Raw genomic sequence first — 24,519 nt, forward strand, 5'->3', positions numbered from 1 at the left:
TTTGGTAACATACATGGTACCTTTAATGGGACTGCCATGATATGCAGTTGCTCTGGCCTTTTGGGACAACTAGTAAACAAAAGGGAATCACTCCTACCGACTGCCAGCCAATTTTAGGCTGGCTTTTCCAACCTTCATTTTCAAACCCCCTAAAACAAAAAAACTCCAACACCCTACCACATTTTTTCATAAAGATGTAGTCACCCTCTTCTGAGCTAACATAGAAACAGACAATGCTCTTCATCCCAATCATTTATTCAGAAAATCAAAATCAAAGACACAATAAAGGAAATGATAAAAACATTAAAAAATGTAATAATGCAGAAAGTTTTCATTTATGATTATTATGAACATATTTAATTAAAATATCAAATTAATTTTCTGAGATTAGATTTTTGTTAAAATTTTCTAGCAATCTGAGAATGTTATGAAAGTTTTGTTTTCCATGTTCAGCCATGGTAAGAATCTTAGGTCCTTACAGTTGAAAGGAGTTCTACCAGCATAACCCATAATACAAAGGAATCAACTCAAATGGCCACGGAGTCTGAATATACCACTGTTTTTACGAATTATTTTGGATACTCTGCCATTTCTAGCTATATATTTATCTTTGTGAAAACTTTATTATGCCAGCCTGAAAAATGTTTATTACAGGTTTCCACTTCTTAACTATTTCACAAACATTTTAAATGTAAAAGCCATATATTAGGAACAGTAGTCCAACAAGAATTGAACAAAAACTTCTCCAGAAGCCCTGCCACCAAGTCTTCATTTCCCACCACCTTGATTTCAACTTGGTTAAGTCAAAGGGCAAGCTAACAATGTCTCTCCATTACAAATAATGTTAATTCTTTGTTTTAGATAACTACTTCTGATTTTTACTAAGGAAAGGCGTTTCCATTCTTATCCTTCTTTAGGATTTTTATCAGGAATGATCATTCTTTTTGATCCAGCAATCCTATTATAGAGTTGATAGTCAAAGGAAGTCAAGATGGAAAGGTTTACCATATATACCAAAATATTCACATCAGCACTATTTATAGTATCAAAAAAGATGGAACCAAATGTTTCATTACTTGGGGAACAGGTGAACAAATGTGCTACATTCATATAATGGAATATTATTATAACAAAAGAAACAATATGAAAATTTCTGAGAAATATGGTAGGATTTATATGAACTGATACAGAATAAATAAAACTGAACCAAAAGAATATGTACAATAAGAAATATACAATATAATAATACAGAATTCAGGTCAAATACAATGGCCAATGTTTGTTCTAGATGACTGAGATTTCTTTCTTACTTGAAAGTGGATTTTTTGGAGGACAGAACTGACCCCATTTTGTTCTATATTTGTCATTTTGGTGTGTATGACCCTGCATGACCTACAAGATCAGCTGAACTATCTGATTCCCTTCAATGTCTTCTTTCTTCCCCTACTTGGTACAAAAATATTTAACTGTCAAAAAAAAAAAAAAAGATTTCAAGGGTCTAACAAAGGACTCCTCTCCTTTATCTAGCCTGATTGGTTCCTTTTGATTTAATACTACTAGTTATACTAATAAGGACACATCCCTTCTCAATCTCCTGTAACATTAATAATGGTGTACATTTTTCTTAGCTAGGATACTTTTTCCCCTTGGAATAACTAACTGCTCTATAACAAACAGTAATCTTTTTTTCTTTGTCTCACGTAATATGTACGAATGCTACTAGTCAAACTGTCCACGACACACATTTCCATCTACTACTGATGAAGCGTGTCACACTCTCAGTGAATAAACTTAAGTAAAATCTGTCTCTGAATCACGTGTGCTGGCTTACTGACAATGGCTAGTCAGTAAACTAAAGAAAATTCATGCAACACTGTTAAGGGAAGGTAAATTGTAAAAGCAAAAATTCGCATGTGCTGTCAATCACAGAGTGATTAGTTTTGACTCTTTTTTTTTACCAGTAAAAAAGGTATTACAATTAGTTAAAAGGAAATTTAGCAAAATAATCAACTAAAAATCTTCCCAATGGCAGTTACCAATGAAAATGGAAAAACTACAGAACAAGTAAACATGGAAAAGGTGTACAAGTATCTTTATATAAAACATTTTTCTCCGTCATGAACTGTGAAGGCACCACAGTTGGATTCTAACGTTGCAGTCTTGGATGTTCTTATAGAGAAGATCAAAATGGCACTGAATAAAAACAAATTCAAGAAAAAGCTGGCTTGGACTAAGTATATCTAGAGAAGATCTGTGCTGGAGGCAATACAATTGTGAGAGCATTAAAGGATTCAAGATTACCTGAAGCAGGAGAAGGTATCAAAAACCCTGAGACATTATTAATACTGTAAAAAAAGTGAGTAAGAGAACCTCAGTAACTACCAACCTGCAGGCCTGGTCTCCCAACTATACAAAATTCTTACAAGTGCTATCTATATGTATTGAGGGGATCCTCAATAAGGATATCATCTTGATAGTTGCATGTGTCGCCAGGACTTAGCACAGTGATTAGTACATAGTCAGAAATGTTTGTTGATTGATTATGGTCTAGCCCAACTAGCTTTACTGGTGTTTCTCATACACCAAACTTGGCACAAAGAAAGCACTTAATAGCTGACCCAGACTCGTATAATTTGGCAATATGTAGGGTGAAAATTAAAATAGGCTAAACTTCTTTAGGCTGCAGATAGGTTTTTGGCAGCTCACTTTCTAAGTAAAGGTATAATTAATTAATTATTAAAATATTTCTCAAAAACACTTTTTTTGTCAAGACATAATACAGAAACTGCTATCAGCAAACACTTCTTGATTAAGTCACTTTCAGTAAGACTTTCCAGCAGCAGTTTCTTTAGAAATCTGAAAGCTAACCTTAGTAGCCACCTCATTTGCTGAGTCTGCTTTCTTGAAACCATTGTTCCCCACTAATATTTTTCACAATTTGGATGCTTTAATTTGTTTTTCATTGGTGTCCAATTTGCATGAGTCGTGAAGTTCAAATGGTGAAGAAGATTGCGTTCCTTCAGAATGGTTAATACATCTTGACAAACAAGGCACAATATTTTGCCTCTCCTGTAAGTAAACAAGTATCTGTGTCCACTCCGGATTAAACATTCTATGTTCTGATTCGATCTTCTGTTTCTTTTTATCACCCATTTCACAAAATCATCCCCAAAACTTTAATGTTAAAACCAAAATATCTCCACAGTAACTGCTCACACACAAAGAAATACTGAACTGTCTGGCCTTGAAGATAGCACCAGACACTCATGTAACTTGGAGGGTGGCAGTACAGCAATGGAGGGCAAGAAACCCTAGTGCTATTGCTGATCATCGCATAGCGCGGGTCCACTGTGTGGCTGCACTCACTCTGTCCCTGTTTAATGCCAGTAACCACCAAAAACACACTGAAAAGATACAACTCTCACTCCTCTCAGACTAGAGATAGACTGACAATGGTTGTCTTAATTTCCATTTTATTGGTGAATTCACCTCTTTTATTTCTGACACTAGTAATTTGGTTTTCTTTCCTTTTTTAAAAAAATCAAATTAACCAATGGTTTATCTATTTTACTGTTTTGCTTTTTTTTTCATAAAACCAGCTTCTAGTTTTACTTATTGGTTCACTGGTTTTCTTACTTTCAAATTTAGCTTTCCTTTGATTTCCAGGATTTCCAATTTGGTGTTTAATTGGGGATTTTAAATTTGTTCTTTTTCTATTTTTTTTGGTTGCATGCCCAATTCATTGATCTGCCTTTTCTCTATTTTACTGATGTAAGCAATTAGAGATACATATTTTCCCCCTAAGTGCCACTTTGGCTGCATCTCACTGATAATATTTAATATCCTTTTTGGACTTTAATAAGGCCAGAGCTTGAGTTAAGAAGAGCCTGGACCTAACAGTCTCTTTGTTCTCTGCAATAAACTCAGAGAATACCTCTTCCTATGTCAACAACGTCAGATGGGGCTGACTTAGCATTCCTTATGAGACCCAGAACCTGAGACACTATCGTGAATAGAGGGATGTTTTTTATTACCTTGTGGACATGTACTGTATTATGACATGTTAATGACAGAGAAAACACAGATACTCTGAGTTGTAATTTCAACCGACCCTTTGTCAACTCTCTTATCTTATTGTATTTAGATCTGTCCAATTAAGAAATTCTTTCCTTGTGGTATAGTTAATCACTCATGGAGACCATAAATCTGAAGGACACAGACAACCCTGGATTGTCCTAAACAGATTTAAGCCTGGTCATTCTATTAGTCAGTCAGAAGTTTTTCTGTCATGATCATATAACTGCCAGCTTTAAGGGAATAAACAATATGCACTTCACCTGTTTGCCTTTTTTTAACCAAACTTCTAGGTCGACACCATAAATTTTAGTATGTGTCTCATTGTTGTCATTTTCTTTAACAAAATTATCAATTGTTTCTACAATCTGTCCTTTGACCTACTTGTTTTTTAGGATTATTTAATTTCCAATTAATTTTTAATCTTTCCACTGTCCATTTTTGAATGTAATTTTTATTGTATTATGATCTGAAAAGGATGTATTTACTATTTGTTTTTCTGCATTTGGTTATGAGGTTTTTATGTCCTAATACATGGTCAGTTTTTGTGTATGTGCCATGTATTGCTAAGAAAAAGGTATATTTTTATTCTATTCCTCTATTCTATTTCTCCCGAGATCTATCATATCTTTTCCGAATTTTATTCACCTCCTTAACTTCCTTCTTGTTTATTTTTTGGTTAGATTTATCTAGTTCTGAGAGGGGAAAGTTGAGGTCCCTCACTAGTATAGTATCTATTTCCTCTTAAAATTCATTCACCTTCTTAAAAAATTTAAATGCTATGCCATTTCTTCACTGTCTATGGTATGTTTCAGCAAGATATAGTTTGCTTCTTTATCTCTTTTAATTAGACTTGTTTTTGCTTTTACTCTGCTTTCTTTGTATCAGGGGAAGCAAAACAGATCCTGCTCCAGGCCCGTACTTTTACCCTGTGTGTATCTCTCTGCTTCAAATGTATTTCTTGTAAACATGTTGTAGGATTCTGGTTTTTAAACCATTCTGCTATCTACTTCCGTTTGATGGGTGAGTTCATCACATTAACATTAACAGTTAAAACTTGTCTATTTCCCTCCATGATGTTTTCACTTGTTTATCCACCTCTCTCTTACCCCCTCTACCCTTTCCCTCCTCACAAGTGTTTTACTTCTGATCACTGCCTTCCCCAATAAACCCTCCCTTTTATCAGTCCCCTCCTCCTTCTATTATCCTCATCCCTTTTTATTTCTTTATAGGATAAGATAGATTTCTACATCCAACTCAGTGTGTATGTTATTTCTTCTTTGAGTCAGTTTTGATGACAGTAAGGTTTAAGCTTTGCTTATCCTCTCCCCCCATCTTCCCCCTCATTATAACAGTTCTTTCATGCCTCTTTTATGTAGGATAATTTACCCCATTCAATCCTTCCCCTTTTCTTCTTCCAGTGCAGTTTTCTTTCTCACCCCTTTATTTTGTTTTTTGGAGTACCATCCCATCAAAGTCATCTTATATCCATGCCCCCTCTCTACATATATTCCTAATTACTCTTATAGTAACAATAGCTCTTATAGTAATATTAATAAGTTATTAAGAGTTACAAATATTATCTTACCATATAGAAACATAAACAGTTTAACCTTATTGAATTTATGTCTTCTCTTTCTTGTTTCTTTTTTACCATGTTACGTTTCCCTGGAGGCTTGAATTTCAAGGTCAAATTTCATTCAGCTCTGGTCTTTTAATAAAAACTGTTTGAAAATCCTCTATTTTTGTTAAATGTCCATTTTTCCCCCCGAAAGATTATATTCAATTTTGCCTGGCAGGTGATTCTTGTCTGTAATTCTAACTCATCTGCCTTTCGGTATACCATATCCCAAGCCTTCTGGATCTTTAATGTGGAAGTTGTCAAATCCTGTACAATCCTTACTGCAGCTCTACAATATCTGAATTGTTTCTTTTTTGCTGCTTGTAATATTTTCTCCTTGATTTGTGAACTCTAGAATTTGGTTACATTGTTCCTGGGAATTTTCATTTCATTCATCTTTCAGGCAGTAATTGGCAGATTCTTTCTGTTTCTATTTTGCCCTCTGGTTCTAACATATCAGAGCAGTTTCTTTGATAATTTCTTGAATGATGTTGTCCAGGCTTTTTTTTTAAATCATGACTTTCAGGTAATCCAATAATTCTTTTTTAAATCTTTCCTGGATCTATTTTCTAGGTCAGTTGTTTTTCTAATGAGAAATTTCACATTTTTTTTGGTGTGTGTTATTGTATCTTGAAATCTCATAGGCATTAATTTCCACTTGTTCAAACCTAATTTTTAAGGAATCATTTTCTTCAGCGAGCTTTTGTACTTCCTTTTCCATTTGGCTAATTAGATTTTTTAAGGATAGATTTTCCTCCATAAATTTTTCTCTACCTTTTCCCACGTGGGACTCTTTTTTCATGATTCTCTTGCATTACTCTTATTTCTTTCCCCAACTTCTTTTCTACTTCTTTAATTTGCTTTTTAAAATTCTTTTTAAACTCTTCCAGGAATACTTTTTGGGCCTGAGACCAAATTACATTTTTCTTTGAGGCTTCACATGTAGCCATTTAGACACTCTGCTTCTGTTTATGCCTTAATCCTCCCAATCATCACCATTTTCTACAGTGAAGCTCTTTTTTTGTTTTTCTCATTTTCTTTCTCTTTCTTTTCAGTGACTTGGTGTTTTTATGTGAGGGTTGGACTCCGATTCTACACTGTCCCAAGCTTTTTGTGCTTGGGTTCTGGGTCTTATTCTTGGCTTTCACTGGGCTTCAGGGCTAAGCTGCGTGCTTTATCTGAAGAGCAGTCTTGTCTTCTGGCTTGTACTGGAAGAGTATTAGCTGCTGGTCTGCCCCAGAAATGGGATCCTGCTGCTAGTTTGTGATGGAAACAGGGAATCTCTGCTAGTAGGCCCTAGGGGCAGAGCTTCATTACTGGTCAGCAATGGGGTCAGGGCCTGGCTGGTAGCTTATGCTGGGGGTGGGATTGGATGGTGACTGGTACCTTGTTGTCCTGCAGACTGCTAACTTCCCTAGGGGGATGCTGGTTAGAAGGGTAGGGCCCTGTTGGAGGACAGCCCCAAGCTTGTACCTTTGCTGCAGGCTCCCTCCTGTGAGGCTAGCAGCTGATGCTGTGTGAGCTCCTTACTCTCCTCCCACCCCACTGAGAAAGACCTTTCCTACTGGGCTAGTAAGCTGCTTCCCTGCTCCTAGATCAATTCTGAGGTGGTTTTCTAGTTGTTTGGAGGGAAACTTGGGAGGGCTTCAGAAGATTCCTTCCTCACTCCACCATCTTGGCACCTCAAGTCCCAACCACAATATCTTAATGCAATTCAAACTATGTGCCCACATCTTCTCCACTGTTTGACAACTGCAATTATAATAAAGACATTTAAAAACAAAGATTTAATCAAGGTTGTTCAGCAGAAGCCCTATATACAAAGACCCTATTACACAGTCTGCAGAATGCTTGTATGTAAACTTTGATTTGGATGGTACCCCAAAAAATTAAGAGAATGTGAATTGGTTTTTGTGAATGACTTTTTCCTAGTGGTTTTTGCCTTGAAGATTTCATGGAAAAGACTTGACTTCATATTTGGGATTTTCTGGCATCTAACAATGTATTAGCATTGGTAAGTTAGAAGATTAAGTTGAACATGACTCATGAAAAAGTTAAAAAATGGACGGTCAACTTGATTAGAAATGACTGGTATGAAGCCAAGATTGACTGTAAACTGGGCAACGTGGTTATGAACAACAATGAAGTCTCACTCTATCAGCAAGTGATTGAAAAAAAACACAGGCCTTTCTTTTTGAGGATGTTGACCATGAATGTTGAGAAAAAACTTGATCTGGATAGTAAATCAGATGCTCCTAATTGGGCTACTCAAGACTCTAGATTCTGTTAAAATACTTTGCAAAAAGAACAAAATGAAAAATTCACACTTAAAAAATGCACTAACAAAGTATTTAATTCTAGAGAATCTGAAATACTGAATTTGAATAAAATTGGTGATTTCATTTTATATTAGAATGTATTTTATAAATATCTCATTTGATCTTCAGAAAAATCCAAGAAGGTGTTATTATCATTCTTATTTTAAAATTAAGGAAATGGAGACAAACATTATTTAAATCTGACAACGCCATAAAGATCTAAATAGTGGAGGACAAATCTGAACTCAGGTCCTTCTCCCTCCAGGCCTAGCTCTCTATCCACCTCAATATCTGGCTGTTTTTTCCATCATGAACTGTGGAGTTATCAATATTTGGACTCTTAACATGGCAGACCTGGATATTATTATAAAGGAAGTAGAAAATGGCACTAAATTAAACAAATACAGGAGAAGCAGACAGATTGGACCGAGATGAAGATTCCTTTCAATAACCCACTTGCCAAACTGAGGTATCTCATAGGCTTTCAGCACATGTATAGGAGATGTCTTGTTAGAACTGAGCCTTCAAAGTTACATTTGCCCTAACAAATCAACTCTGAAACTAAGTAACTCCATCTTTCATTACATTGTTCCTGTAGTTTGCCAAGTTAAGTGCAATGTATAACAATGCTGTTGTCCTGAGTTTTGAAGAAAACCAAGACATCATGGGTGATATCTTGACTAGTGTGTGAACTGGATTTAAGAGAGGTAGAGTTGTACAAAGTCATCAGTCTCACTCTTTCTTTCAGAGTCCTCAAAATCCAACGGTGAGACAAAAGTCAAAATGACTGATAATAGTAGGATGTAGTAGGTGTAACCTTTATACTGCTTTAGCTGATTATCAGAAAACCTGTGCCTCAAGTTTTATATCACACATTGCAAATTTATAAAACAGTCTCAAATACAGTGAAAATGCTAGAGTATTTAGTATCCACATGGAAAATTTTTCTTTATTTAAAACCCACCAACAACACAACAATGTCAAGAACAAGTGATAAAAACAATGGTACTTTTCAGTGAAATAGTTTAAACTTATTATGATTTTGCCAAGTCTTAATTTCATCTTCATCTCCTAAACTAAAAAAGGCTTCTAAATTAAAGAGAGAGTCAAACCAAAGTCACTGGATGTACAGATACCACATGGCTCCAAAAAACACATTTAACAGTTCCATCGCTTCACACAAACTTTCTCCAATAACATAAAATGTCCCTTGGATTTGAGAAGTATGAATGGATTCCAAGGAAAGATAAAAACTGAAGATGCAAGACTGATTTAGAGATCACAAGGAACCAATGGATAGAGGCAAAAATTATAGATACCTTGGTTTACTCTAGGCGAGACCCACTGAACATAGACATCAAGGCTGTAGCTAAACCTGTTAAGAGACTGACATCCTGAAATCAAAGCTGAATGAGAAGAAAATGTTTAACACAATTAACACCTAACCAATATCTGTCTTAGTGTATGCTTTTAGAATTGTAAAATGAACCACAACTTAATTGGAAGGCATACTAACAAAAACCTGCACAATATTAATGAAACACAGGATTCATCACCCTAAGGCAGCTATAGAAAGATGAATGCTTCTTTGTCAAAAAGGAGGAACAGAACTAATGGAAATTCTTAGAGCACATGGCAAATAGGTCCAAAACTTCCGGAAACATTTTTGGAACAAATAGACAGTACTTCCTCTTCCTCAAGCAATGGTAGTAAAAGTTGATCATAGGTTTTTGGATTTGTCTAATGTAATTGAAAGTGGTTTATCTCTGAATGTAACCTATGAAATAGTTAAGATCCAAGAATGAAATAAAAAAGCATATTTAGTCTACAAGTGATAGCCACATGAACACAACTAGCAAGTAATATGTTGAACAGGAAGCACTAAGCAAATGGCTAAGTCATGTAGAACTGTTTCTGGAAACAAGAGGGACTTTATGATGGCAATTCAGGATTAGGTCACTGCAGGAAGAAATTACAAAAAGGCTATTCTTTGGGAAGCAGGATTTAATCTATGCAGATTACACAAGGAAATAGTAGACACTAAGCCACAAATCTCTACTAGCCTTGAAAATTTAATACCTATGAGATACCTAACAAGACATGATCAGGTGATGAGACTTAAACACCAGAAGCTTACTTTATTTAATGGAGTAACAGGTGACAAGTCATTATGCTTACGAATACAAACCTCAAAAACTAACAGAGATATCTCCAAGAGATCATAAAAATGGGAAAGGGTCCCACACGTACAAAAATATTTATAACAGCACTCTTTCTAGCTGCCAAAAACTGGAAGTCAAGGGGATGCCCATCAATTGGGGAATGGCTGAATAAATTATGGTATATAAATGTAATGGAGTACTATTGAGCCATAAGAAATGATGAACAGGAAGACTTCAGGGAGGCCTGGAAGGACTTATATGATCTGATGCTGAGTGAAAGGAGCAGAACCAGGAGAACTTTGTGCACAGCAACGGCCACAGTGTGCAAGAGTTCTTTCTGGTAGACTTGGAACTTCATAATAATGCAAGAACTTTAAAAAAAAAAAAATTCCCAATGGTCTTCTAAGGCAAAATGCCTTCCACACTCAGAGAAAGAACTATGGAATTCATTTGCAGAATGAAGCAGATCATATTTGTATTTGTGTGTGTGTATTATGTTTTGATTTGTTACATGATTTCTTCATTTATTTTAGTTCATCTACATTGCATGACTATAGTGAAAACAGATTCAATAGGAAAGTATATGTAGATCCTATATGCCATCTTGGGGAGGGAGGGGGATGGTGCGGGGTAGGTGTGGGGTGTAAAAATCTAAGTTTTCTGGTAGTGATTGTAAAACATTAAAAAAAAACCCCAAAACTAACACATTTCAACCAAACTACTAAAACTGTACTATTGTCACGGAATTATCCACAATTGCCCAAACATGACATTGATCCATAAAAACTGAAGAACAACCTTTGTTTTTAATTTTGAAAAACTGTTGCTGGCCACTGACTGGGTATATGGGGTGAGGGACAGTGAGGAGTAAAGGATAATACTGAGGTGGCAAACCTAGGTGATAAAGGATGGTAATTCCTCTGAAAGAAACAGAGAGATTCAGAAATAGGGGCAAGTTCTAGAAGAAAGAGAATGAGTTCAGTTTTGGATGTTGAAAAAATTATTTGTTATTTTCTCCCCCAAATCACCCCTTTTCTGAATTCCTCTTATTGTCCTGGTCACTCAGGTCCACAACCTAGGTGTCATCCTCAACTCCTCCCACCACACACATCTAACTGATGGGGATGGGATCTGAACCCCTAAAAGGAAAAGACCCTGTCTTTGGGATCTAGACTCCAAAAAGGAAAAGCCTTTCCCATGTGGCCCAGGTCCCTGGCATTGACCTGGGGCACCTGACCCTTTCCAGGTCCTTCTCTTAACCCCCAGTAACCCTAGACTACCTGGTCACTCCTAGATCCTTCCCATAGTCTTTCTGTATATAAAGTCCATCTTGCCCCTCCCCCCCACATTACATTGCTCAGATTCCTTAACAGTCTGGCCCGCTTATCAATACAAGTGTCACAAATATAGCAGATTCTTAGAAACTCACCCACCCCGACCAGTGTTCTAATAAACCTTGTCTTTGGCAGAAAGAAGGTTTGGGTTGAATTAATTCACGGCAGGACCTGCATTGCTTGTCCTGGAATTTCAGGGTTCCAGCATCCCTACACCTCAACATAACCAGCTGCCAAATCTTGTTTCTATCTCTACAACATTGGTTACACAGTTCCCCTTCTCACCAGCCACACAGTCACCAGCCGTCACTCACCAGGACAACTGAAACAGCCTCTCAGTGTCACTGTCTCAAGTCTTTCACATTTCCAATTTATCCTCCAGAAAGATGACAAAGTGATTTTCCTAAAGTGCAGATCTGTTGTGTAACACTTCCCCACCTCACAGTCAGTAAAAACTCCAATGGATCCCTATTACCTATCAAATATAAACTCCTACTTGGCATTTAAAACTCTTCACATCCTAGCTCCTTCCTAACTTTGAAATCGACACCCACATTACTCTCCTTCACAATCTCCACAATCCAGCCAGACTGGTTTATTTGCTATTCCTCATACATAAGACTCTATTTCCCATCTCTGCATCTTTGAACTAACTGCCTTCCCACCAGACCTCCATCTCTTGGAATCCCTCATTTCCTTCAAGATTCAGCTGAAGCACCACCTTTTGCATGCGCTCTTTCTTGGTCCTAGTGCCTTCCCCTCCAAAGTTACCTCGTATTCCATAAGTGTACGCTCATATGTTTATACTGTACTCTCACTAGAATGTAAACTGCTTGAAGGCCAGGATTGTCTTCTTTTTGTCTTTATGTTTTCAGCACTTAGCATAGTGCCTGACATATAGTACATGCTTGCTGACTGAATCCTAACTCTTTTTGGGGCCTAACAAATAATATGGAAGGTTTTCATTACTAGCATTCTACATCCTATTCAATCCCTGCTTCCCTGGCATAACAGAACGCAATTCTCCTGGGTAAATGATATCCTTACATTGCTAAGATATTAATGCTCTAGAAATTATACTAAACAAACTGTTAAGGCATCAGATAGTGGCAAGAAATGCAGGAATGATAGCAGGACCTAACCTTATATAAAGAAGAGGTTTCACCACCCTTAAACATTATCAGCACTTACTCTTACAAACTACTCTGCAAACTAGTTCAAGAAATAAGACTGAAGGATACTTGACAAATTATTAGAGATAGACAAGATGCTGAAGAAAACATAAAAGTTCGTTTTTAAAGTCTGGTTTTAAATAAGACTTCAAAGGGCACAATGTCAAAAGTTCCTGTCAGCTAGAGTCTTCTAATAGTTTCACTCACTGATCTCTAGACAAGGACTAACCGTGCCCCATCTCGGTCTGGGCGTAGGTGCCAATTATCTGGAGTCCTTGGGATGGAGACAGCCATTTCTGTTGCTGAGCAGTGGTGCCCTGATTCAGCAAGGTAGGGATAAACATGGAGTAATTGAGGCCAACCGGTTCCACAAAATTGATCAGAGATAGTCTACAGGAGAGAAAAGAAAAGGATCTCAGCCTTACTCTAGTAGTACTGCCTAAAAAGATTTTTTCCTACATACCAACCTTCTCTTCAAATAGTTCTCACCCATGAGGTCATAAAGGTTTCACCCTTTATCTTTCAATTTAGTAGCAATATTTTCCATACAAACCACATTCATTATCTTACAATCTAATAAACCTGCAATTGAAACTCCTGGTCTATGGTCTCTGGTAGTTCTGCTCTTAGCATAGTTAATAATTCAGATGAGATTTCCTCTTAAAACTGCTTTTGATTAGTTTCTGAAAGTAAATCCTTCCTATGACAGTAACTGAAAAAAGCATTTTCATAGAAGACCAAAAGAAATCCCTCCATAGCGTTCATCGGTTTTTGGCTAACAACTCTTTTTAGCCTTTCTCTGCCTAGGAAACTAAAGGCAGTCATGAGAATACACACAGTCTGGGGGTAAAGTATGTTCACTGTTTTTCTGTTGTTCAGTCGTGTGGGACTCTTTATGACCCCATTGGGGTTTACTTGGCAAAGACATTGGTGTGGTGATGAGGGAAGTGAGGCAAACAGGGTGAAGTGACTTGCCCAGGGTCACACAGATAATGTCTGAGGCCACATGTCAACTCAGAAAGATGAGTCTTCCTGACTCCATGTCTTACGCTTGTCTATATACACTGTATCACCTAGCTGCCCATAAAGTGTATTAGGACACAAAAATTCTGAGTGAGGTAAATATCTCAAAAGTCTATCCTCAGTGATCTTGGCATTAAACACTAACATAATAAAATTACTTATGTCTAACTGGAAACTAAATCACAATCAAATTCATTTCAACTTAATCCACATACAAAATCAGTTCTGAACATAGAAACAAATCACATAAACCCATCAACCTTTGTTATAGAATACTAATACTAAAAATAATACAGTAAATATACTGTCAATCTCCAATACATTTAAAGAATTAAATAAAACTGAAGAAATGTTCTTTACAGTGTCTCTTGAATAAAGAAAAAGAAATGATTATTCCTATTTTGAGGATTTGTTGAAGGAAAAAGAGCTCAGATGGGCTTACTGTTCATAGAAAGGCATCAAACCACCCCCATTATTAAGGAAGTATAGGTCATCATTCTTCCTTATTTCTTCAAGAGAAGCAATTCTAAAGGACTTAGAAATGAAGGGAATTTAGATTGACTTCAACCCTCTCAATTTCAAGGTAAAGAAGCCAGGTAAAGTTTAGAGACCTGCCTAAGGTCACACAGAGTAAAGCAAAATTAAGATTCAAACAGTCATCTGACTCCAAACCCAGTGCTCATTTCACTTTACTTACTTTTTCTATCTCAATAATACGACAATCTCAATCACTTGAGCAAACTTCTACACTAATTCTATATTCCTTAATCCCAATAATCGAAATGGATTTAACCCAAGTTACAGATGTCTGGCTGAAGAACTGAATTCTGGATGCCAAATCCTGTTTTTGTGCCAACAAAACAATACAATGAGTTCCTTATTATAATGCACTAATTAAAAATGCCTGAACACCACCAAAGATCGAACATGATTTGTGGGAAAGGAAAGGAGTTAGTTCATTACCAAAGTTATTTGGGTTAACAACAGCATAATTTAGCATTACATAATCTTAAAATTGAAAGAGATCCTAGAGATCATCTAGCCTACCTTCTTCAACATCATAAATATGAGAACTCAAGCCCAGAGATAAAATTACTTCCCCAAGATTGCCACAAGTAATTAAGTTCCAGAGCTGTGACAAACCTGTCTTCTGATGTCAAATTCAGTGTCTTTTCCCCATCTGGTCACTCATTTCACCAACAGCACTTAAACACCAAAATCTCACTGACAAAAATGATTTCATAAATCAATCTCAAAAACAAAAGGATTCTAATACCTAATGACATCAAGTCTTACAAGAATTTGTAATTCCTAAATCACTCTCCAAAAAAATCTAGGCAAGAATGTAAATCTGAGAGGAATCCTCACAAATAAAGAGTAATAACTTAAATTAAAAGAATAGTAGCCTTTGTTTGAAATGCTGATCACAGTTCTTCATGAAGAAACAACATATGTAAAATAATTCCTTTGGGATTTCTAGAATTAATGATGACATAATGACAAATGAATAAGGCATCTATACATCTGCATGTAAAAACGCATGACATCTAAAATGAAAACAGCTACCTATTCAAAATCCTAATATCAGGACTAGAAATTCACTGGTACTTCTCAACTACCACTCTAAAATGAAACTCAAAAGACAAATTCAATTTATACTTAAGAGGAAAAAGAAAAACCACAACCACACAAGTTTAAATATATCAAACTAGAAAACTGAGTTTCAGTGACTGTTTTCTTTGCACAGCAGAAAAAATGAAATTGTTTTTCTAATGTTCCCCATATGATAAAGTCTATTTTGTCAAGTGATGGTTCAGAAAGCCCTTATTCTTCAACATGACCATTTGAAAATAATTTACAAATATTCATTCTGCACATGTAGTGTTCTTATAAAGCAGAATATTCTAATATGAAGAGAAATTAATATTAAAAAAAACAGTAGTTGACTGGTTCAACACCCTTCAAGAATGGAATTATTGTTTGACAAAATTTCTTATTTCAATAAATGATGATCAAATACCTGACAAATATCATCAAGATCATTTTTAAAAAATATCTTTTAATATTTAAAGTGAAACATGATATACAGGAAAAACAGTATTTCCTACCAAATGGGGAACTTTGTTCTGTTTCATTATGACTTCACTTGAGTCTGGTTATCTATTATATTCACAATTACAAGGAATAAATCTCTTTCAAGACTGTTTGGATACCCCACCTTTCACTTGAAAAAAATGTAAGTCAGGCTCTCCAGAAGTATCTAACTTGTCATTTTAAAATGTCTCCTTATAAATGGGGGTTAATAATATTTTGTAAAATTTACCATCACAATTGACTCAAAACCAAAATGTGATTTACTAGAGATACTCTTCTTCAATATCTCCATAGACACAAGGCATACAAACTATCAAAATAGGAGCATTTAAAAGTATGTGAGTAGTACTCCAAGTTGGATTATCTAGAAAAGTTCAAATTTTAGTAATAGTGAAAAGATCCCTGGATAGATTATTTTGTAAATATTAAACATATCACACATTAAACATTATAAATAGCACAAGATTTATTTTTAATGGAAAATTCACAGGAAAAGAGTTTACTAGAACTTCAAATCACTTCTAAAAACTAAATTATCTCACTTTAATATGCCATCTGATAAAGCTGTATAGTGTAACCCACTCAAAAAAAAAAACCTATGAAGTCCATTTGGGATTAAATTCTGCTGAACTCCTATTTTATTTTTAATTTTCTGACTGAATGGTTTTAAAGAAGCATATGACTTCTGACATATCTCAAACTAGATGTAAATGAAAGGACTTCAGTATGTAATTTTTTCTTTGCTTAAATTCTGCCAAAGGTATATAAATGTGTAAGATTTTACTATTTCAACTTCAATGTTTTCTGCTGGGAGTAAAGTTTGACATTATCACAATTTTTATTATGGCTTCTTTAGAATGTCTTCAAGGTGGAGTGTGATGTGGTAAAAGAACATTCGTGGAATTCAGTAGATCTGCCACATACACCTAGGCACTGAACCAAGATCAAGGGTGCCTAGGTATGCAAGGACATTGTAGGAGGAGCTTTGCTCCTGGTCTTTCCAGGACAGAATCAGAATGGTCACTTTAGGGTGTGTCTGCCATATGTGGCCTATGCTTTATGCTTGCTCCTGTGCCATAAATTTATGTGACTCTGACATGCCATCCTAGATATACCATGAGGCTGGCTGATTTGGGGCAAGTCACTTGATCTTTCTCAATCTGTTTTCCTACTTGTCAAATAAGAGAGCTGAGTAAAATGATCTCCATGGTCTCTTCCAACTCTAAAGTTCTGTCAGTCCATAGGTTCTCCACTTTGCTCCCATAGAAGATTTTTCAGCTGTCTGTCCTGTTCCTCATGGTCTTTACTAGGCCACAGGAACTATAAGAATAACACAAGATGTAAAAAATAAAGATGTACAAGGACATCTTAAAGTAACTAATCAATATAGTTATTACAAAAAGGAGAACTTAACTACACTTTATATTTCCATCAGTTTTTTTTAAAACATGGATTGTCTAGGGCATAAATAATTTGATTGTTCAAAAATATTTATTGCTATGAAAGGGAAAATTTATTGAGTATAAGACACTCAAAACCAAATAAACCACCACATATTATTAAGTCAGAGCACTATTTATCCAGAATGTAAAAGAAAACATTAAAACTGTTTTATTTCTTAAAAAAAACCAAAAAACAAAACCCAGAACACCCACACACAAAACAAAGGGGTTCCAACAGCAAAGTATATGTTTGGCACCTATCAGCAATTCAGATTTTGTTTAGGGCCTACACAGAAAATGAATTCCATTTACATAACCACCAACTCACTATTGATTAGAGAGATGCAAAACAAAACAACTCTGAGGTACCACATCACATCTGTAAGATTGGCAAACATGACAGAACAAGAAAATGATAAATGCTGGAGAGGATGTGGGAGAGTTGGAACATTAATTCATTGTTGGTGGAGCTGCAAGCTCATCCAACCATTCTGGAGAGCGGTTTGGAACTATGCCCAAAGGGCTACAAAAATGTGCATACCTTTGACCCAGCAATATCGCTACTAGGACTGTATCCCCAAGAGATCATAAAAATGGGAAAGGGTCCCACATGTACAAAAATATTTATAGCAGCACTCTTTGTAGTTGCCAAAAACTGGAAGTCAAGGGGATGCCCATCAATTGGGGAATGGCTGAATAAATTATGGTATATGAATGTTAACGGAGTACTATTGCTCGGTAAGAAATGATGAACAAGAAGACTTCAGGGAGGCCTGGAAGGACTTATATGATCTGATGCTGAGCAAAAGGAGCAGAACCAGGAGAACTTTGTGCACAGCAATGACCACAGTGTACAAGAGTTTTTTCTGGTAGACTTGGAACTTCGTAATAATGCAAGAACTTATGAAAAAAAAAAATCCCAATGGTGGTTTTCTAAGGCAAAATGCCTTCCACACTCAGAGAAAGAAATATGGAATTCATTCGCAGAATGTAGCAGATCATGTTTGTGTGTGTGTGTGTGTTTTTGTGTATCATGTTTTGATTTGTTATATGATTTCTTCCATTTGTTTTAGTTTGTCTACATAGCATGACTATAGTGAAAATGTACTCAATAGGAAAGTATATGTAGAACCTATACAGAACTGTATGCTGTTGTGGGGATGGAGGGGGTAGTGGGGGGTAGATGTGGGGGGGATAAAATCTTAATTTTATGGTAGTGATTGTAGGACATTAAAAAAAAAAAATAAGAATAAAAATAAATAAATAAATAACCACCAACTGTAAGTGTTCAATTCTTAGAACACTTTCCATCAATTCTATTTGAACACATCAGTTGTTGGTTTTCCTATCAATACACTTTTTTCATGATTTCTGACAAGAGTAATTTATTACAGTTAAAAAGGCTTATATGCCACATCCTACACCAAGACAAAAATAAAAACTTCACATTTCAGTTTTTCAAGAATGTTCTTGCTACCATTTTCTGGGCTCACTACAAGAAATCTCCCCAAATTTTCAAAGCACGGGAGGTCTTTCTGAGGGACTTAAATCTCTAAAAAACAAGAAGTTGTGACCAAAGTGTACCTTCAAATAGCAGGTACCTGAGAGTAAGAAATAAAAAATCTGTATCGATGGACAATTCTCCAAAATTCCATGCTAAAGCAAAATCAAAGGCTGCAGAATTCATAATCCAACCACCTTTTCCTTAAAGATAGGGAAGGATAAGGCCCCTGGACACTAAGTGATCTAAGATCCATAGATGAGAGTGTGTCACAGGCAGGATGGGAACCTAGGACTGTCATTCCAGTTGTTCCACAATGCCTCTTTTATGATGCCTCTGAAGAATAATATAATGCAAAGTTGGGAAAAAAACTTTCGTTTTGGCCTTCCACCTATCCATTATTTATATTGACCCAGCAGACTACAAGCTACCTTTTAAAATTAGTTAACATTAATCCATAGAGAACAAGGTTTTAACCTGGTATCTATGAATTTAAAAGCACAATTTTGATACCTACTTCACCAGAATTGGCTTCCTTTTTAATCCTAAATTTAATTTAATTCTATGCTTTGAAAGACATTCTTCTGCTACTGCCAGAGCATATGACACCAAAAAAGGTTACAACTCTGACCCAGAAGATTAAGAACTAGAAAGGCATATATCCAAGAAGCCATCATACACCATGGCCTAGATAAGTTGGGAATGAGAAAAGCGCAGATCCCAGGAGCGGTTCAAGCTCTGGGACCTCTACTGCTGGCACACTTACTTTTTAAACCACATGATCTCTTCGGGGTCAGCTATGCCAAAGTCTCGCATCTTCTTCACCATCGTGGCACTCTTTTTGACAGCCATCTCGTAGCGCTGGCTCCGGGTAAGGAAATTCAGGTCTTCATGCTTAAAGTCCGGGTCACTCAGGATCATATTCTCTGCAGTTTGGAGGGAAGGGGGGAGACACAACATTCAGAAACCCGTTACCATCTGCGAGGAGCGTTTTTAAATTCAGGGAACAAAAAGGAAGGTTCTTCAAGAGGCCACGGTTTATGGGGGATTCCACACACCAACAACTACGCACGGACACAGACCATCAGCAGAGGAACTGAGGGGGGCTGCCAGCACAAGACGGGATTTGGGCCGAGCTCGAGGAAGGCAGCAGCCGATTACAGGGAGGGGTCCCCGAGTCCTGGAGGGCCTGAGCTCACCCCCAGCCCCTGCAGCCCCCGGAGCCAGCCCGGCCGCTCTCACCGATCTCCCGGCGCCGCCGGGTCCTCTCGGGGCCTCCATCCAGGACGTAAGTGAGTTTCTCCGTATCAAAGCTGGCGGAGTCCCGCTCCCTGCGCAAGTCTGGGTTCATGGTGAGGGCGGTGATAGGGCACCAGGTGACGGCGATCAGACGTCCGCGGCTCGGGCAGCCTGCTCACTCCCTTCTAGGGTTGCTGAGTCTCGGGCCCAGATCTAAGCAGGGCCCTAAGACAGGCAGCACCGCCCCGAGTCCGCCCTCGCCCTGGGCACGTAACCGCGGCCCTGTGCTCAAGGGGCCGAGAGACCTTCGCCCAGCGAGAGCGGAGCTCCGCCCGCGCCCGAGGAGGGCGGGGACAAGGCTGGGCCACCGCCCGTTCGCTCGAGGTGTGGAAGCCGGGCTGTGGGCGGAACGTGGGGCAAAGGGCGCCGCCGCATCTCGGCTCTGCCGCGCAGGCCCGGGCGTGCGGCCTGGCGTCAGCCTGCCTTCCGGCTCCCGCCTCGGACGGCTTCGCTCCCGTCACGTGATGTACCCTCGTTCACGTGGGGAAAATTGTTACTTTTCTCTCCCCTCACCGCGGAAGGCTACGACTGTGGGGACCTTGGGACAGGTGCGTGAGGTCAATGGGACGGGGGCGGGGGAGGGACACGGGACAAAGGGAGAGAGCAGCCCTGCGCCTGCGCCTCGGAGCCTCGGTCCGACTTCCTCCCCACCCCCACCCCCGCACCCGGAAGTCCAAGGACAAAGGCGTGCCCGGAGGTCGGGGAGAAACTGACCTTCCCCCCTGGAAAGCTCGGGCTCCCCTGGTACTCTTCTCTCGCCACAGGAAGAAATTTTAGCTCCGGAGTCATATATATACATATATATATATTTTTTTAATGAGTAGTGCTGTGAATTTTCTGGGTGCCCAAAAGTATTGAAATCCCCCTTTTCACCTCGAACTCCTCGATTCCTTCGTGACTCAGGCCTGGTAACTCGTTGTGCCAGAAGCCCTTCCAGACGCCCCTCAGAGCTGGCGCCCCCCCGCTCCGAGATGACGCCCATTTCCCCCTTAGTTACCTTGTAGATGTGTACGCCTATGGGGTGTGCGTCCTCCGCCTCTTCCGAGCGTGAGCATGTTGGAGGCAGGGACTGTCTTCTGCCTTTGTTTGTACCCCCAGGACTTAGGTCTGTACCTATCGCCGTAATCAGTGATTCTTTGAGGACTTCGTGTCATCCTGCACATGTGTGTTAGACACGGAGAACAAGGTTAGACAGACTTAGAGCTGGCTTCAAATCTCCGTGCTGCAATCAGTTGTGTGTGGGATCTTGGGCAGCAGGGGCCCTTAGGAAACTGACAACCAAGCCAGGTGTGAAAGGCGGGCCTGATTGGCAACATGCCTAGCGCTAAAGGAAACAGGTTACAAGGCAGTTGGGAAATATTTACCAAAATACGAAGAAAGATAATAGTAAGGTGGGTTTTCTAACTCAATTATTCCCCTTCAGGGATCTTTATGTATTGTTTAGTGCCTCTGGATGACTTTTAAGGTACCTTTGAGTTCTAAGAGAATAATCCTATGATCGTAGAGATGATCTAATACTGTGCCCTCATCTTGCAGAAGAAAAACATGGATTCCAAACGGTGGAGCCAGAAAGCTACATCTTATAACTCTGAATTCATATGTTTCTCTCTTGAACATATTGCCTCCTAAACATTCTTGTAAAGGTTATCAGAGGCAGCTGATGGTATAGTGGAGCATGGAATCAGGAAGATACAAGAGTTCACATTCAACCTCAGACCTAGTTCTGTGACACTGGACAAGTCACTTTCTTCAACTGTAAAATGATGATGGGAATAGTACCTACCTCACAAGGTAAAAATCAAATAAGATCTTTATGAAGATAAAATGAGATAGTATTTGTAAAAAAAAAAAAAAAAAGCTCTTAGCACAGTATCTGACATTTTCCCTCCCTAAATCTCTGACCCAGCCTTAAGGTGTCTACATGTACAAAACTGCTAAGTGAAAGTGAGACATGAAATAAAGCTGCTTCTGTTGAGCAACAGAAGAATTTTAGATGACTGTCATAAAGAGGGTAATGAAAAGGCACGTGTAAATGAGAGCAGGCTGTAACAATAACTAAGGCCATCAAGGAACTGTGTGAGAGAAAAAGATGGTTGATCAGTGACAAGAAGGAGGCATGGGCCAGCTAGCTTGTTTCACTGGCACCCTTGAATTCAATGTCAAGAGAAAATGTGGAACACCTCCAGGAGGACCTTTTGTGATGAATTTATGGGAGGACATGAAGGATGGGCAGGCATTGACAAGATGTGAACTGAATCCTTGGAATTCCCTAATTAACGAGATATAGATTCATTTGAGTACTTGAGAAAGTACATATACAAAGGCGTTGGGGATACAAGGCTCCTGGACCCTGCTCTCAAGATAGAGCTAGAAGAGCTTAGAAATCATACAGGGCAACACCTTAATTTTATGTATGAGGGAACAGACCATAAGAATTGAAGGGACTTGCATAAAGTCATGGAAAGTAAGAGTAGGGCTTGAACGCCAAGTCTTTGACTCCAAATCCAATGTGTTTTGCATTATACTATGTTATTTCTTTCAGTCTAATAATGGCAGGAAAGATGTGTCCAAATGATCATGATGCAAATGGGAGTGGGATAAGTACAATCTGTTCAAAATATTATGAGAAATTTGAGTATAAATTTGACAATCTAAGTGAGATAGATAAATATTTTTTTAAAAATTTTGAGAAAAAATGGATTACTTTCAACTCAGGGAGGCAAGGAAATCTTTATTTAAGAAGTAGCAAAGGAATTAGGTTTTGAATGATGGCAGTGACTCCAAAAAAATTAAGATGGGGTGGGAGTACATTCTAGAAATCAGGGATATGTGAGCATTACAGACCAAGAATGGAAGATGTAGTCTAATTTGTGGGCATATACCCAAAGAACTAAAAGACAGAAGTAAAGGTCTAGTATATACCAGAATATTTACAACAGAGCTCTTTGTGGTGTAGAGACCTGAAGACAGTGAGTGACCACTAGATTGGAAAGGCTGAACAAAGAAAGCTATGGCATATAAATACCATGGAAAACTATTTATAGTAAGAAATGATAGATATGAGGAATTCAGACAAAATGGAAGGGAAGATTTGTATGAACTGGTACAGAGTGAATGACAGAAGTAAACCAAAAGAAAAAAAAACCCAGTGTAAACAATGGCTGCTATAATATTAATGAAAATATCACTAAGAGAAGATAGAACTTTACCTGAAAAACCAATAAAGGTTTTCAGAAACAGATAATGAAACCTAATATCTCACCACAAAGAAGCAGGAAACTGGTAGGACAAAACATTTTATAGATTGGCAGATATGGCCTCCCATTTTATGTGGTTTTGCGTAGTTGTTCTTTGTTATAAGAAAGTTTTTGTTTTGGAGGAGAAAAATTGAAATGATGATGTAAAGGGAAAAGAAAGTAATCTAGCTGGAATGTACAGTACATCAAGGGAAGTAGATGAAAGAAGACTAGAAAGGTGGATTGGAGCCAGTTTCTGTAAGGCCTTAAATAGCATGATAAAGAATTTATACCTTTATTCAGTATGCAGTAGGGAACACTTAAGGTTTGTGATTTAAGAGACAGCAGGAGGATGAGGAGCCAATAAAAGACTGTCAGAGAGCATGGAATAGTTTGCCTGTCGGATCTGTGAATAAGGGAAGAGTTTAGGTCCAAACAAGAGATGGAGAGCATTATAAGACATAAAATGGATAATTTTGATTACATTAAATTAGAAAGAGTTTTGCACAAACAAAATCAAAACAGCCAAGATTAGAAGGAAATCAGAAAACTGAAGAAAAAATGTTTGATCTAGGAATCAGGAGACCTGAATTCTTATCCTGACTGCTACTTCCAGGATAGTACAGTGCCCTTCTCCAGTTTTGGCTCTAGGTTGGTTGATTGGTTTTTTCTGTCTATATACGATACCTAGGGTTTCTTACTGCTCTTAGCATTCTACGTTTTAATTACGTCAGTTGAAGCCAGTAATAAGAACCTACATTTATGTAAGGCTTTAATGTTTACAAAGAACTCATGTAATTTATTATCATCAATTAATTCAGCAGATTTAATATCTTCATGACATAATGCTATGGGAATTGGAATAGTCATTATTTCCATTTTCAAGTGGAAAAATTAGGCCTCAGAATGTTTAAGTGGCATCCAGAGTAACATGTAATTAAGGGAGGGAGAGTCAGGATAGTGGAGTCAGCAAGACCTGAGTTCAAATGGGCCTCAAACACTCAACTACTTGTGAGACCCTGGTCAAGTCACTTTGCCTGAGTTTGCCTCAGCTTCTTCATCTGTAAAATGGAGATAATAATAGATCTAACTTTGAAAGATTGTTGTGAGGCTCAAATGAGACATATTTTTTTAAAATTTAGTATTTTATTTTTCCCCAGTTACATGTAAAAACAACTGTTAATATTCATTTTAAAAACTTTGAGTTCCAAATTTTCTCCCTTTTTTCCTCCCTAAGTCCCCC

At 37.8% G+C, this 24,519-nt stretch overlaps 2 protein-coding genes across 7 annotated transcripts in view; one reads left to right on the forward strand and one right to left on the reverse strand.

Annotated features, from left to right (window-relative positions):
• ACOX1 (acyl-CoA oxidase 1) overlaps positions 1-20,118 on the reverse strand; it is a 42,987-nt gene extending 22,869 nt beyond the window's left edge. The window contains exons 1-3 of one of the 3 annotated variants that reach the window (XM_072645759.1): positions 19,984-20,118; positions 19,508-19,667; positions 12,911-13,071 (exon numbers count right to left, since the gene is read on the reverse strand). In XM_072645759.1, the coding sequence (XP_072501860.1) occupies positions 12,911-12,975 (65 nt within the window). In that variant the 5' untranslated portion in view covers positions 12,976-13,071; positions 19,508-19,667; positions 19,984-20,118. The remainder of the gene's footprint in view (positions 1-12,910; positions 13,072-19,507; positions 19,668-19,983) is intronic. The other 2 variants (XM_072645757.1, XM_072645758.1) reach the window with 2 other exon arrangements.
• TEN1 (TEN1 subunit of CST complex) overlaps positions 20,091-24,519 on the forward strand; it is a 34,911-nt gene continuing 30,482 nt past the window's right edge. The window contains exons 1-2 of one of the 4 annotated variants that reach the window (XM_072645767.1): positions 20,091-20,588; positions 21,684-21,802. In XM_072645767.1, coding sequence (XP_072501868.1) covers positions 20,091-20,588; positions 21,684-21,701 — 516 coding nt within the window. In that variant the 3' untranslated portion in view covers positions 21,702-21,802. Of the gene's footprint in view, positions 20,589-21,576; positions 21,832-24,519 lie in introns of those variants that run through there. The other 3 variants (XM_072645766.1, XM_072645768.1, XM_072645769.1) reach the window with 3 other exon arrangements.

This window comes from Notamacropus eugenii, chromosome 2 (assembly GCF_028372415.1).
Source record: "Notamacropus eugenii isolate mMacEug1 chromosome 2, mMacEug1.pri_v2, whole genome shotgun sequence".
NCBI lineage: Eukaryota > Metazoa > Chordata > Mammalia > Diprotodontia > Macropodidae > Notamacropus > Notamacropus eugenii.